Here is a 12,963-nt window from a genome sequence, read left to right on the forward strand (position 1 = left end):
AAGTTTATAAAATAATCTATAAGGTTATAAAACAACCTAAAATAGGGTTGGTGATATTTACTGTACATCTGACTTTCAGTATAATAGTCTGAGGAGAACCTAAGATTGGTAAAATAAATAAAGGACTGTTACATGTTCAATGGTACTGTACTAAAACCAATGACCCTGTTCAAGTCTTAAATCAATGCTTGATGTCAGATATTAACTGGATAAAGCAATGTTTCTCAACCTTGGTAACTTTAAGATGTTTCTTACACTGGCTGGAGAATTCTGGGAGTTGAAGTCCATACATCTTAAAATTGCCAAGTGAGAAACACTAGGCTAAAAGTACAATTTAATCATACTGAAGGCTCAAAAAAATAAATCAAGGAATAAGGATTCAGCCAGTGCTGTATAGGGTGTGATTTCTTTGAAGGCTACATATTGTGCTTGCTGAAAGTTCCCCTTGTCTGCAAATTCTCCTTGTCTCGGCTCAGTTTTCAGCTGTGGCTAAACTGTGGAATGATTTTGGTGATGGGAAGAATGTGATTTGTTTTTTAAGAAACAAACTGATACTACTTATAAAGCCCCCCATGATTTGAATCCAAGCTACCTTTAAAAAAATATTGCCTTATAAGGTAATTGAGGCATTAAGAAACACCATTCTCCAGTTACTACAATTAAGAGAGACTTTTGGTGTGATCAGCAGAGGTCAGACTGTTCTCCTTCCCTATTGTCAGCAGGCAAAAAATAGTTTTATTTATGCAGACTTCTGGCATATAAGCAGGGTTTAAGTTGAAAGACAGGAGCATGTGGGTGCTTTTTTCCTTTTTAATTGTATTTTAATTATATTGTTTTTCATTAGAAGCCTTGATCCATTGATGGAAATGATGGTTATAAATTCAATTAATACAATACTAATTATCACCCAAGTTTTATTCTATTCTAGCCAGTTACCCAGTCCTCCATTATCTAGTCTGAATTCCCTATTTTATTTTCTTAAAAAACGAAACCATGAAAGCATTATTGAGCCTGATTGTCTCGTGTGAAATACTTTCTCAGATATCCCATCTATAGACTAAAAAATAAATTTAAAAATTCGGGTATAGGAAAGAGAAGAACTTCAAGCAGAAATTATAATTAATGCCACTACCTTAACCATTTTTATAATCTCATTATTTTAAATTTACCTCTTAAATGAATGGGGGGGAAAAACAATTTTATGCATGGTTATGATAAGTGCAAGGATACAGTGTGCTTAAATGCAAGAACTCTGCATATGCCTGTGGATAATGTCAACAGAGGCCTAAGTAATTAGCAGATTCATTTTTCAAATAATAAAGGATGAGCAACTAATTGATTTTCCAATTACTAATTGTACAAAAAGGGCAATTTAACCTAATTAGGATCTTCCTAACATTTATTGAAATATTTTGCTATGTTGTAGTTTGTTTTTTGTCCTTTAATTACTAGATTTTTATTGATATTTTTTCTAAATATCAACAATTAAAACATGAAAACCTGCTCTGAATCAATTTAAACTGCTTATACAAAACTAATAAAAAATATAGATAATTGAACTGTGAGTCCACTATTCAAATTTATATTTTAACTGCATGAAATATTTTGCCTCCAGCCCATTAAGCCAAAAAAAATTCCTATTCTCCAGCCAAACCTGTATCAACTTCCAAGCTGCTGCTTTTTTCTCAAGCAACTCTGTCCTTTTTTTAAAAAATCAAGTATTTTAAATGTAAAAGAATTAGAAGCTTAAAACAAATATTTGGAGAATGTTTGAAAGCTAACAGGAGAAAAGATGTAAAAGATAGGAATGAAGATAATGTATCAGCATTTGAAATAGCTCAATCCATGTTTTCAGGATTAGTAAATTAATAATCACCACATAAATCTCATATTAAAATTTTCCAAGGAGCTAATCACCACTAAAGACAACAGAAATAAAACAATCAAGTTCACCTTCACTTTCAGCTTCAGTATCAATTCTTTCCTGCATACTCAAGATTTCAACTGAAAAGTTCTATCATTAAGAAAAAAAAATAACAATCACTGATGATGCTCCATTACTGTATTAAATAAACTTCATTAACAAGTTTGCATCTTTTTCATAATAATTAAAAATTGTCTTTCTAAATACAGCATGGGGAAAACGTGAATCATTTTATGTAAAATATTAATGAATAATTATAATACAAAACTCATAGTCATTTTTTTCTTTATCAATTTCTTATCATTTACAAAGTAGAACAAAGCAATATTTAAAAATAATAAGAAATCAGAGCGTCATTATTTAGAGTCACTAAATTGGAATAATATAATGATAAACTCCCATAGTATCTGATTTCATATTTTATTCCCAATAAACTCACTAGGCTTCCCAGTCTTTCTGAAATAATTTATACTTCAGATGTATCTCTGTAAATTCAAAGACTTTAAAAGTATTCCTGGTTTTAAAAGAAATCATAAAATTACAGGCAATTAAAAAATCTATTCCCAAAAGTTTCACCACAAGCAATAGCAAAAGCAAAAAGCTTTTATAAACTGAAAGGCGTGTCTTCACAGCCTGAAGCAGACACATTAATTTAAGGTGTGGAAACTACAAAGATTCTTATTTGCATAAAACATATCATCAAGTCTAAACAAGATACAGTAAGTAGTTATATTATACATATGAATTAACATGGAAGATAAAATTAAGTTAAAGTTTTAAGAATATAAGTTAATTAAATTAAAGTATCAGTGAGTGTTTATTGTTGAAAAAGATATATTGTCTTGAATATATTAAAGAAAATCATTACAGCTCTCTTCCGTATATATCAAAATCTTATTGTCAAGATCTTTTCAGTGCTGGACTATTATGTATGCTTGTCTTTTTTTAATTTATTTATATTTCAATGTATTTTATCACCATATATCAAAGAGCCCATGAATCCATAACACATCAGTTCATCACAAAAAGAAACCTTACTTTGGTATCTGCAACCACAACTGACTCAGATAGTATGGAGACAGAAAATGACAAGGCACATAATTTGCAGAAATCCAGCTATTCTAGCTTTTTGATAATCACATAAATAATCAGTATTTTTATAATCCTATGCATACACTAACTAAAAAAGTCAACCTTCAAGGTCAATTATATTTCTGTTCCTAATGCTTCTGAAAATGTTTCTTCAATCAAATGAGCCTCTGAGTTCCCGTTTTCCCAGGACATAGCTGAATAGCTGCCAATTTAGTTGGATGCACTAGAAAAGCTCATACAATTCCAAATTGTTAAAATAATATAGTAAGCTATACTTTAAAAATAAAGAAACAGTAGGTGGCGTAAGCAGAAAATTCTTTTAGGTCCTGTGGAAATAACAATTATTCCAAGAAATTAAGGAGGACTAATTCATTCACCCATTTGAGGCAAGAAATCTTCCTTGACCAGCTTTAATCCTAAATATTGTATATTCTCCAATCTTTAGCAAAAGATGGAAACCATGAGAAAATCAGCTATCACTTATAAAAATTATCCTATTACTTATACAAGCAATAAAATGTCCCCCAATTGGCCATTCATCTGAAAGTTATTTGCAAAATAAAAGTTATAGGTTGGACAATTTATCATTTCTCAATCTGGATTTTTTTTAAAGTAAATCATTATTAAGTCAAAATGTCAACTAAAAATACCAACTATATATTACGAGAGCCATTTTGTGATTTAAATTTCTAGTAAGGTTGAACAGAATTATGGATCACACAGGAGTAGTTGTCTACAAAAATCAGGGAGTAGCAGCATTCATGAGAGTTAAGGAGTGTCCAAGAAAGCATTCTTTTGACATTTTTAAGTAACTATTTAAACCAAATAGATGTGGCATGTCAAATATGAAGCATCTAATTTTAGCCCTCTTTGTCCTTTAAACACAAATGCAATATATAATCTCTATATTTTAAGGAGTAACCCATACTAAAAATCTACCTGTGTGCCCTATATTTGAAATGCAATGTGTGCTATATTGTATTCCACTATTCATAAACTAATACCAAGGAATTCCATATTATCAAAAGAAAAATAAAGGCAAAACAACACATTTTATCAATAGCTAGGATTATTGCATGTAGCTAAGCAAGAATTATTAGAGTGGGAAGGAACACAATGAAATTACTGTGTCTATGTAGGTAACAGTTCCAATCAAAACTTCAGTATTAAAAAAGAACAAATGAAATTAGCCATTATCCCAGAATTAGATCCAGTACTAAATTATCAAGGTCTATTTATTTTGCTTTTTCTGCTCATATGACCAGAAATAAAAAAATGAGAAAGAATGTGCGTGGTGAGCAACAGTACATACCTCTTACAAATGTAACTTAGTAAATCAGTAATTCAGAGAAAATTTGGACAAAACCTAGGCTGTTTGTATCCAAGTATAGTTTTTGAATACTGGTCCACAATTTCATTGTGTTCCTTTCTGGTCCATAAGTTAAAAAAATACCTGTTGATGACATGAATGCTTAGCATCTTCATAGATTTCATACATTTACATTTTGTATTTGCAAAATGCAAAAAGCACAATGCATTTTAAAAAATTTTGAGAAAAAGAAAAAAATTAAAGAAAAGAATATTAGGTATGCTAGCTGTCTTGAGTTATTTATTAAAATAATAAAGTGGAGAATGAATAAGCTTTTACTATACATCTTTTCCTTATCTCTAAACACACTTTTTATTATAGAAATTACATATATATATATATATATATATATATATATATATATATATATATATATATATATATATATGAAATGAGCACACCATATCTATCATACAATACCTCATTTATAGTGAAAAGCACTATAATTTGTGAGCTAATCAGTCACACTATAAATCAAGATGCAAATTAAACAAAAACATTTGTGTCCATTAAATCTTTTAATCAATTTAAAGGTATAAAATTGATTCAAACCTTTGAATCACCTTCAAACCAAAGTTTGTACTAAGAAGTGTTTTAGTTATTAGTAAAACCAATAACCAATATTTTCACACATGCAATTCAATCAAATACATTCAAGATGCAAGTTACAGCAGGGCTGTATCATCTTGAACAACCAAATTTTATCCCGCCAGTTTCTTTTCAAAAGAGACACATACAACATATATTCTTTAGGTAATCTAGAGAGGTAGAAACATAATATTTAATGCACTTTGATATGCTGATTTATCTCAACACTGAAATAAAGATACTCATAAATAGTAAGTGTAATCTTTCCATGAGTCACACGTGTTTAGTTAAGAAAAACAAATAGAGCATTATATGTTCATTTCCTGTGCCCTTTTGATCATAAGTTTCAAAAAATCCAGGAAAAATTAGTTGACAGAATATGGAATAACAGAGATTGCCAGGTTTAATAACATGTTACAAATTATGTTTGACCTGCCAAACATTCTAAAAGAGTGAGACTCACATTCAAGATAATTTAAATAAATATGTTGTTATACCAATTAACTTTCAGACATAGACCAAGCTATTTAAAAACAGTATTTATATGTGTGATTATACTACTTATTTTAATTTTGTTCTTGTTTGATTTTTATTATTACAGATATACGTATGTCAGAGTTGTAAATTAAGTTAACTGCCCTTATAAATTCCTTACATAATTCTTACCAGCAGTTCTTGTTCATATGTAATTATGGACCAATTTATATTTTCAGTTATAATTAATCACTTTTTCTATTTTAAAAGTCATATATTTTCATATACCCAGATTTAGTTATACTTTCATAGTATATACATTACTATGAACAATTTTTCCTAAAGTGATATTTGTTAAGTTCATTAATATGTCTATTTTAGCATATTTTCTTATATCTGTTTTTGTATGTTCTTTGGAGAAAAAAGTATTGCAAAACTCATAAAAATGTAAGTTTTAAAATACAGATGAAGTGTTACTTATAAAAGGTAAATTGTGTAAATAATAAGTTTCTTCTCTGAAACAATCCTGTTTTTAAAACAAATGGTATTGAAGTTCCCAGGTACCTTTCAAAGATAATCACTATCAAACATATTTCTTCAGCCTTTCTTTAGCAACAATAGATGATTATGTCTCCAAAATAAGCATATCCAGTGCAACAGCCTACAGTAGGCAAAGTTATACTGGCCATCTTCTGGAAGAAGTCAAGAGTCCCGCTGACTGCGAGCCTGTATTTCATAGGGGTCAGTATCTTATACAGTTTACTTTTTGGCCTGGTATTTGGTTAATTTGAAGTCCCCCATCTGCTTTAAGAAAGCATTAATGGGTTATTTGACACCCAGTGGCTTATCCTCTCAAGCTCAGGATTTGTGCAGCATCTCTAAACTATGATGTAATACACAAAGCCAAATATATGATGTACGGTTGCAGGAACTGGGTATGTCTACTCTAATGAAGAGAAGGACTAGGAATGACTTGATAGTATCTCCCAGAGGGGCTGCCACAGAGAGGAGAGGGTCAATTTATTCTCCAAAGCATCTTCCCCAAAGGCAAGAGAAGAAGTAATGGATAGAAGTTTATCAAAGACAGATCCAACATGGAATTAAGGAGAAATATCCTGTCAGTGAGTATAATTAATCAGTGGAACAGGTTCCTCCAGAAGTTGTGGGTGCTCCATCATTGGAGGTTTTTAAAAAGAAATTGGACAGTCATTTGTCTGAAATTGTATAGAGTCTCTTGCTTAAGCAGAGGGCTGGACTAGGAGACTTCCAACTAACTCTGTTATTCTGTAATTCTGATATGTCATTCCCCAAATCACTGAACAACCACAGAGGCTGTATAAGCATATTAAATTGGGATGGGATGTGTGAGCACTAATGTAAGAAACACAGTCAGCTAAATCCCAAGTCATAGATATAGAAATGGAATCCAAATCTAGAGCAGGAGTGTCAAACTCAAGGCCGGGGGAGTGGATCCGGCCTGAGGGGTGCTTAGATCGGGCCCATGGGGTTGCCCTAGAAACAATAAAGGACCGGCTGCAGTGCCTCTGCCAGAAAATGCGTTCCTCCTGAGCTCCATTTTCCCTGGCAGAGGATTGCAGGAAGCCGATGGAGCTCGGGGGCCTATTTTTGCTAGAAGAGTGCTCGGGCCACCAAAGCCCCTACCCGACACAAGTGACGTCAAGCTGGCCATCCTCACCCTCCAGACACCCTCACTCCAGACCCCCAAGGTCAAACACAATCCTGATGCGGCCCTCAATGAAATCAGGTTTGACACCCTGATAGCAATAGATTTTGCCCCCCAATAGAATCTTTTGAATAGGAAATAGGTAAGAAATCTATATAGTATATTTTTATTATTCTGAAGCTTGCCTTGAAAATGTTTAAAAATGAAACAAGCAAAAATGCAACTGATAAAATATAAACCTTTTTAAAAATACAACTGATAAAATATAAACCATTTTAAAATACCACATTCAGGTAAGCCGGTATTATTTTCATAAAGTAATAATGTACAGCATTACAGTAGTAATTTGCATGACTAAAAGTGTTTGAAACTGAATCCTTGCTGAAGGGATTTCAAAAGGAGGAAATAACTTATACGTCTTTAGAAGCAATCTGACAATTGTTTCTACATTCTTATCTTGGGTTTCACTTTCTACAATAAGATCTCATGTAAATATGCTTTTTTATGAAATTCCTTAACTTTTTCCACTCCTGAAACAGCAAGTATGGGCAAGTATTTTAGAAAATTTGGAAAGGAACAACTAGTTCTACAATGGGAAACCGACCCACTTTTCCAACCACTGATTCATTAAATGACTTTGACCTTCAGATGCTGAATCTCTAACCCTCTTTTCCTTTCACTCCAGAAATTCCTATAAAAATATGTTACGAGATAAAAAGAAATATAGTTGAAACTGAAATGTTTATATACTGTATTTTGCTAAATCTTCTACCTTAAAACATTAAAACAAATTTCACCAATGCAATAGCACCAACTTTTAATGAAATATGGTTGTGTTTGTACAACCGTATTTCATATTTCAACTGTATTCTACACCTGACATGGGGCAGAAATCAAATTCTTACTTATGGTATAAATATGTATTATGGCCACTTCAAACTACAAGTGAGAGCTTACAGTAAAAAAGTAGCATTACAACCTTCTCCTTATGGTTTTTTTTCCAATCCACAATGACAATTTTTTTTCAGGGAGAAAGGGCAGGTGGAAAGCAACAAGGTGTTGCTTAAGCATGCCATGACTGTTAGAAATATTTTCCCAAGAACAATGGAATAAGATCTTCACTCATGCCGCTGTGGTATTAGTTCTATGTGAGCATTATAATTTATCTTTATTGCTGTGCTATTACAAAACAGATGTATGGATGAAGCGAAACTTAAAAGGCAATAGGCAGTTGGCTGGAGGCAAGGACATTAAGAAAGAAAATTGTATTACTCTATAGTCAAGCTATAATTTTTTTAAAAGGACATAAGAATGAAGTTCCCTTTTTAAAAACTGGATTCCCATTTATACCCATAAAACTTGCTATTCTGTTGCAAGAGATTAAATGAAATAAGCACCAAGCTTTTTTCAAACTACTTTCAAATCAGTTACAAGGAAAATAGCTACCGGTATATATTCTACCTCCAATCTTAGATCTAATTCTTCATTCAAGCTATTGCTGTGAAGAAAAATAAGGTATCATCACTCCAATCAATTATACTCCTAAATGTTAAAAATATTTAGGAGTATAATTGATTAGAGTATATTACCATACTTTTCTTGAATTTTTAAGCTTAGGATCCTCCATTTTTCCTATCTACAACGTATACATTAATATGAACCTGTAACTTCATTTTTAATTGTTTCATATATGTTCATTTGGAACATTTTTAAATGTTCCAAAGCAGTCCAGAGGTATAATTAGAGATCACAAAAGTAATTATATGCATTGTACTGATGATTCCCAGGTTTCATAAGACCTGCCTTACATAAACTCAATTTATTCATGTATCCATTTTTCTCTGCCCTCCACTAGCTTGAGCCACCACTGCTACCTGTTCTTAGGATCAGGCCCTGGCCTCTTAGAAACTAAGAGCATTTAGCATTTAGACTTATATACGGCTTCACAGTGCTTTATGTCCTCTCTAAGTGATTTACAGAGTCAGCAGATTGCCCCCAACAATCTGGGTCCTCATTTTATCGATCTTGAAATGGAAGGTTGAGTCAACTTTGAGTCGCTCAGAATTCAACTCCTGGAATGAGTAGTGAGTTAGCCTGCAGTACTGTATTCTAACCAGCGCTTCTCTTTCCAGGATGGTTTTTAATAACCACTCACCTCTCCCACAGCCACATAGCCCTTTGAGCCCATTGCTGCAGGCTAAGGTAAAGGTAAAGGTTCCCCTCGCACATACATGCTAGTCATTGCCGACTCTAGGGGGCGGTGCTCATCTCCGTTTCAAAGCCAAAGAGCCAATGCTGTCAGAAGACCTCTACATGGTCATGTGGCCGGCATGACTCAACACCAAAGGCACACGAAACGCTGTTACCTTCCCACCAAAGGTGGTCCCTATTTTTTCTACTTGCATTTTTCCGTGCTTTCGAAACTGCTAGGTTGGCAGAAGCTGGGACAAGTAACGGGAGCTCTCCCCGTTACACAGCAGCACTAGGGATTCGAACCGCTGAGCTGCTGACCTTTTAATCGACAAGCTCAACATCCTAGCCCCTGAGCCACCGCATGCAGGCTAATTCAGTTTAAATACTTTATTTGTTCAGTTTAAATACTTCATTTGTTCTCTTCCTTGCTTTTCCTTAGGTTTTGTTTGCTGGCTCATCATAAAAAAACTGACCAATGTCCCTGTAGGAAGATTCTCTGGATGGAAGAACATAGTATTTCATGATTTTCAGGGATTTCTCCCTCCCTTCCACTCTCTTCACAGTTACTTGGAAATTAAATAAGCACAAGACATAACTTAGGTCTAAATGCACAGCCTTTTTATAAGGCATCAATCCAACAGAGGTCATATATCAAAGCAACATTTTGCCATCTTGTGCAAAGATGTAACATTTTCAGAATTTTGAAGCCATTAGAAAGGGAATATTTTTCCTACTCTTCTCAGGAAAACAACCGAGAAATTTCTGGAAAATTGAAATAATTGCACTGTTCATTTTCACATCAACACTTACAAGTCTAAATTAACGTTGCTGTTTAAAGAGCATATAATAGAGTATGTAAACACTGATTTACTATTTCAATTATTATTTGGTTCTATTTATTATAATATGCCTAATTAATTTATTTTACTTTACAATGTATTAATTTTTCTACAAAGCTGCAAAATCTTTTTAAAAAATCTATTATAAATTCAGTTTGACAAGTTACCAAAAAAATCACAATTCAGAAGAAACTATCAAAAAGCAATAAAGCAATTTAACATCCTTAGATACTTAGGGCTCGAGAATCAAGGTGGAACTGACCCATTGGCCTCTAGAGTAAAAGCTGGCAATAGAAAAGCCCATAAGCAAATGAGGGACTGAATCCTCATTCCTTCTTTGGTGAAAATTAGCAATGCACAGGAGGAGCAGAAATGTATCTTGCTCTTCTTGTATTAGAGAGTTGTACTGCACTGTTTGTCCTCTGTATAGTATTTGGTTAAAGAACTGTAGTACTCTGATTAGATTTTTAAAATATTATTAATGTTAGTATTTTATGGGAAATATAACACATAAGAGTACTTGTTTTATTGCATTTATTACTGTAAAAGAAAATATTTCTGTCCATTTTTATCACTTTGTCCTGGAAGTAAGTAGAAATATTAATTTGGATTCACCACCTAAGGGCAAATAACAGGTTCAACCTACAATAACTTCAATGATGTGTGTGTGTATTATGTGTGTGTGTGTGTGTGTGTGTGTGTGTGTGTGTGTGTGTATGTATATACACACATACACCAAGAGTTGCGGAATACCTTAAGGAGAAAAGCAAGTACCGCAAGTCCCAAGACAGAAAGAACCGAACAGGCATGGAGAAAGACTTCAGTCAAGGTAGCGAAGATGCTATCCGTTTCCTCTCCATACAAATATTTCTAATGCATCTACTTATGGTTTTATCAGCGCCGTGAGCGCCGCTGGGGAGATGAGAACGTAGCAGGAAAAAGAACCGCTCGTTTTTCTCCTTGTAAAGAGAGCAACTGAATGATAAAGTCATGTACACATTAGTGTGTACTTCGCTCCGGAGGGAAAAAAGGGGCACTGAATTTGTGCGTATTAGATTTATATACAACATCCCAGCAACTTAGTTAAATGTCTTGGAGTCACCCTCTTCGTCCCAATGTGTAATTTCCCCCCCCCCCGAAATTCACCCAGGCTTAATTTTGCTCCCCCGAAATTCACCCAGGCTTTTCTCTCAATATTCACCCTCCTCTCATTTTCTCTTCCCACCCACCTTCTCCGGCATGCATTTTTCAGACCAAAGACTTCGGCAGACAGCCTTGCAGAGAGAGAGAGAGAGAGGAAGGTCAGGGACAAGAGTCGCCGCCGCCACACTTTGCCGCGAAAAACATTCACCTTGAGGATCAAGGAGGAGACTGAGGCGGTTTCGGGTCGCCCAAGTCCCCTAGACAGCCCCTCCGCGCGCAAGAATCCGAGGGAGGAAATGGACCTGGCCTGGAGCTCAGGCAGAGACGCGCACTTGTGTGGCAACGCTGCCCCGACCGACCGCCACAGACTCGGCTCCCGGCCGCCCCAGAGCCATTTACCAGGCACCTCAACTTACCCAAACTACCGGCGAAACCGTCCATTTTGGGCGCCGCGGCGTCAACGTCCAAGCTCGACCTCGAGCCGCCGGCTCCGTCTGAGAAGGCAGGAGGAAGAAGCGGCGGGCGGGGGGCAGCTCATTCACTCGCGCCGCGGTTGCGGCTGCCCACTCAGCACCCGCGGCACGCGCTGCCCGCTCGCGTTCCCTGCCTGCCGCGGACGCTGCTCTGGCCCCACGCGCCTCCGGCACAGCTGCTCCGCAAAAGACAGGTCCGCTCGCCTGCCCGCCTGCAGCCCGTCCGCCCGCCCGCTCGCTCGCTCCGAGACCCCTTTCGCAGGGCAGCAGCAGCAGCAGCAGCAGCAGCAGCCACAGCCAGTTTCTAACCCCCTCCCCCAGCCGCTTTCGGGCCCGCCCTGCAGCGGCCGCGTTGCTTTCGCGCTTCCGACTCCGCCTTCCTTTGGCAGCCGGGGCTTCCCCTCCAGCGGCGGCTGCGGAGGGTCTGGGGGCGAGGCGGGCCTGGAGAGGGGAAGCTAGTGGCGGCCCCCTCAGTTTGGTACGCCTGAGGCCCGATCCTTACAGTCAGAAGTCGCCGAATAACAGGGAGGCTTGACTCCAAGCTGCCTTGGAGGCTGGGCGATTTGGGGGGCAGTAGCGTGTGTTTCGGGGTAAGGCATTAGTCCAGCGGCTTTTCTCGGGTATAACAACACCCCAGTAAAAGCTAACTAACTTCTTATTCTTAGTGGAGGGCTGTGGCTGGCAATTAAAGAAAGGCTTATTCGAGTGGAACCCATGTAATTTAATGGGGAGCTGCCAGATGGAATGGATTCAGTATTGCAGTTCACCGATTTCTTGAGTCTGCGGAAAATTATACCCTCGTAAAATTGGCTGTCCCAATTGCCAATCTTGATTCTGCTTAGTCTGTTGTGAATTACTGTCAAATGGTGTTTGTTTTTTTTACTTTTTTTTAATTCAGACATTTGCATACTGACCTAGATTATTTGCCATGTTAAGCAAAGAAAGGGGCTGAAATGTCTAGCTTTGCAGCCTTCCTTCTTGTCACCTGTGAATATTTGCTAGTGGTGAGGGTGGTGAGGGTGCGTCCGAGCTCGATCTGACACCAGGATTTTGTCAAGGGTCTTTTTGCAGTCCTCTCACATACCCCCATTTTGTTCAGCACAGGCATAACGAAGTGTGTAACTTCTGAGTTCCTGAAAGTATCTCTTAGACCTGTCATTTCACTATTACACCACTATATTCTT

At 36.2% G+C, this 12,963-nt stretch overlaps 1 protein-coding gene across 1 annotated transcript in view; it reads right to left on the reverse strand.

The window, feature by feature from the left end:
• EML4 (EMAP like 4) overlaps window positions 1-12,100 on the reverse strand; it is a 134,140-nt gene extending 122,040 nt beyond the window's left edge. Inside the window, exon 1 of the mRNA XM_058165250.1 lies at window positions 11,723-12,100. Within this exon, the coding sequence (XP_058021233.1) occupies window positions 11,723-11,747 (25 nt within the window). The 5' untranslated portion in view covers window positions 11,748-12,100. The remainder of the gene's footprint in view (window positions 1-11,722) is intronic.
• Window positions 12,101-12,963: the final 863 nt, after the last annotated feature.

This window comes from Ahaetulla prasina, chromosome 1, assembly GCF_028640845.1.
Source record: "Ahaetulla prasina isolate Xishuangbanna chromosome 1, ASM2864084v1, whole genome shotgun sequence".
NCBI lineage: Eukaryota > Metazoa > Chordata > Lepidosauria > Squamata > Colubridae > Ahaetulla > Ahaetulla prasina.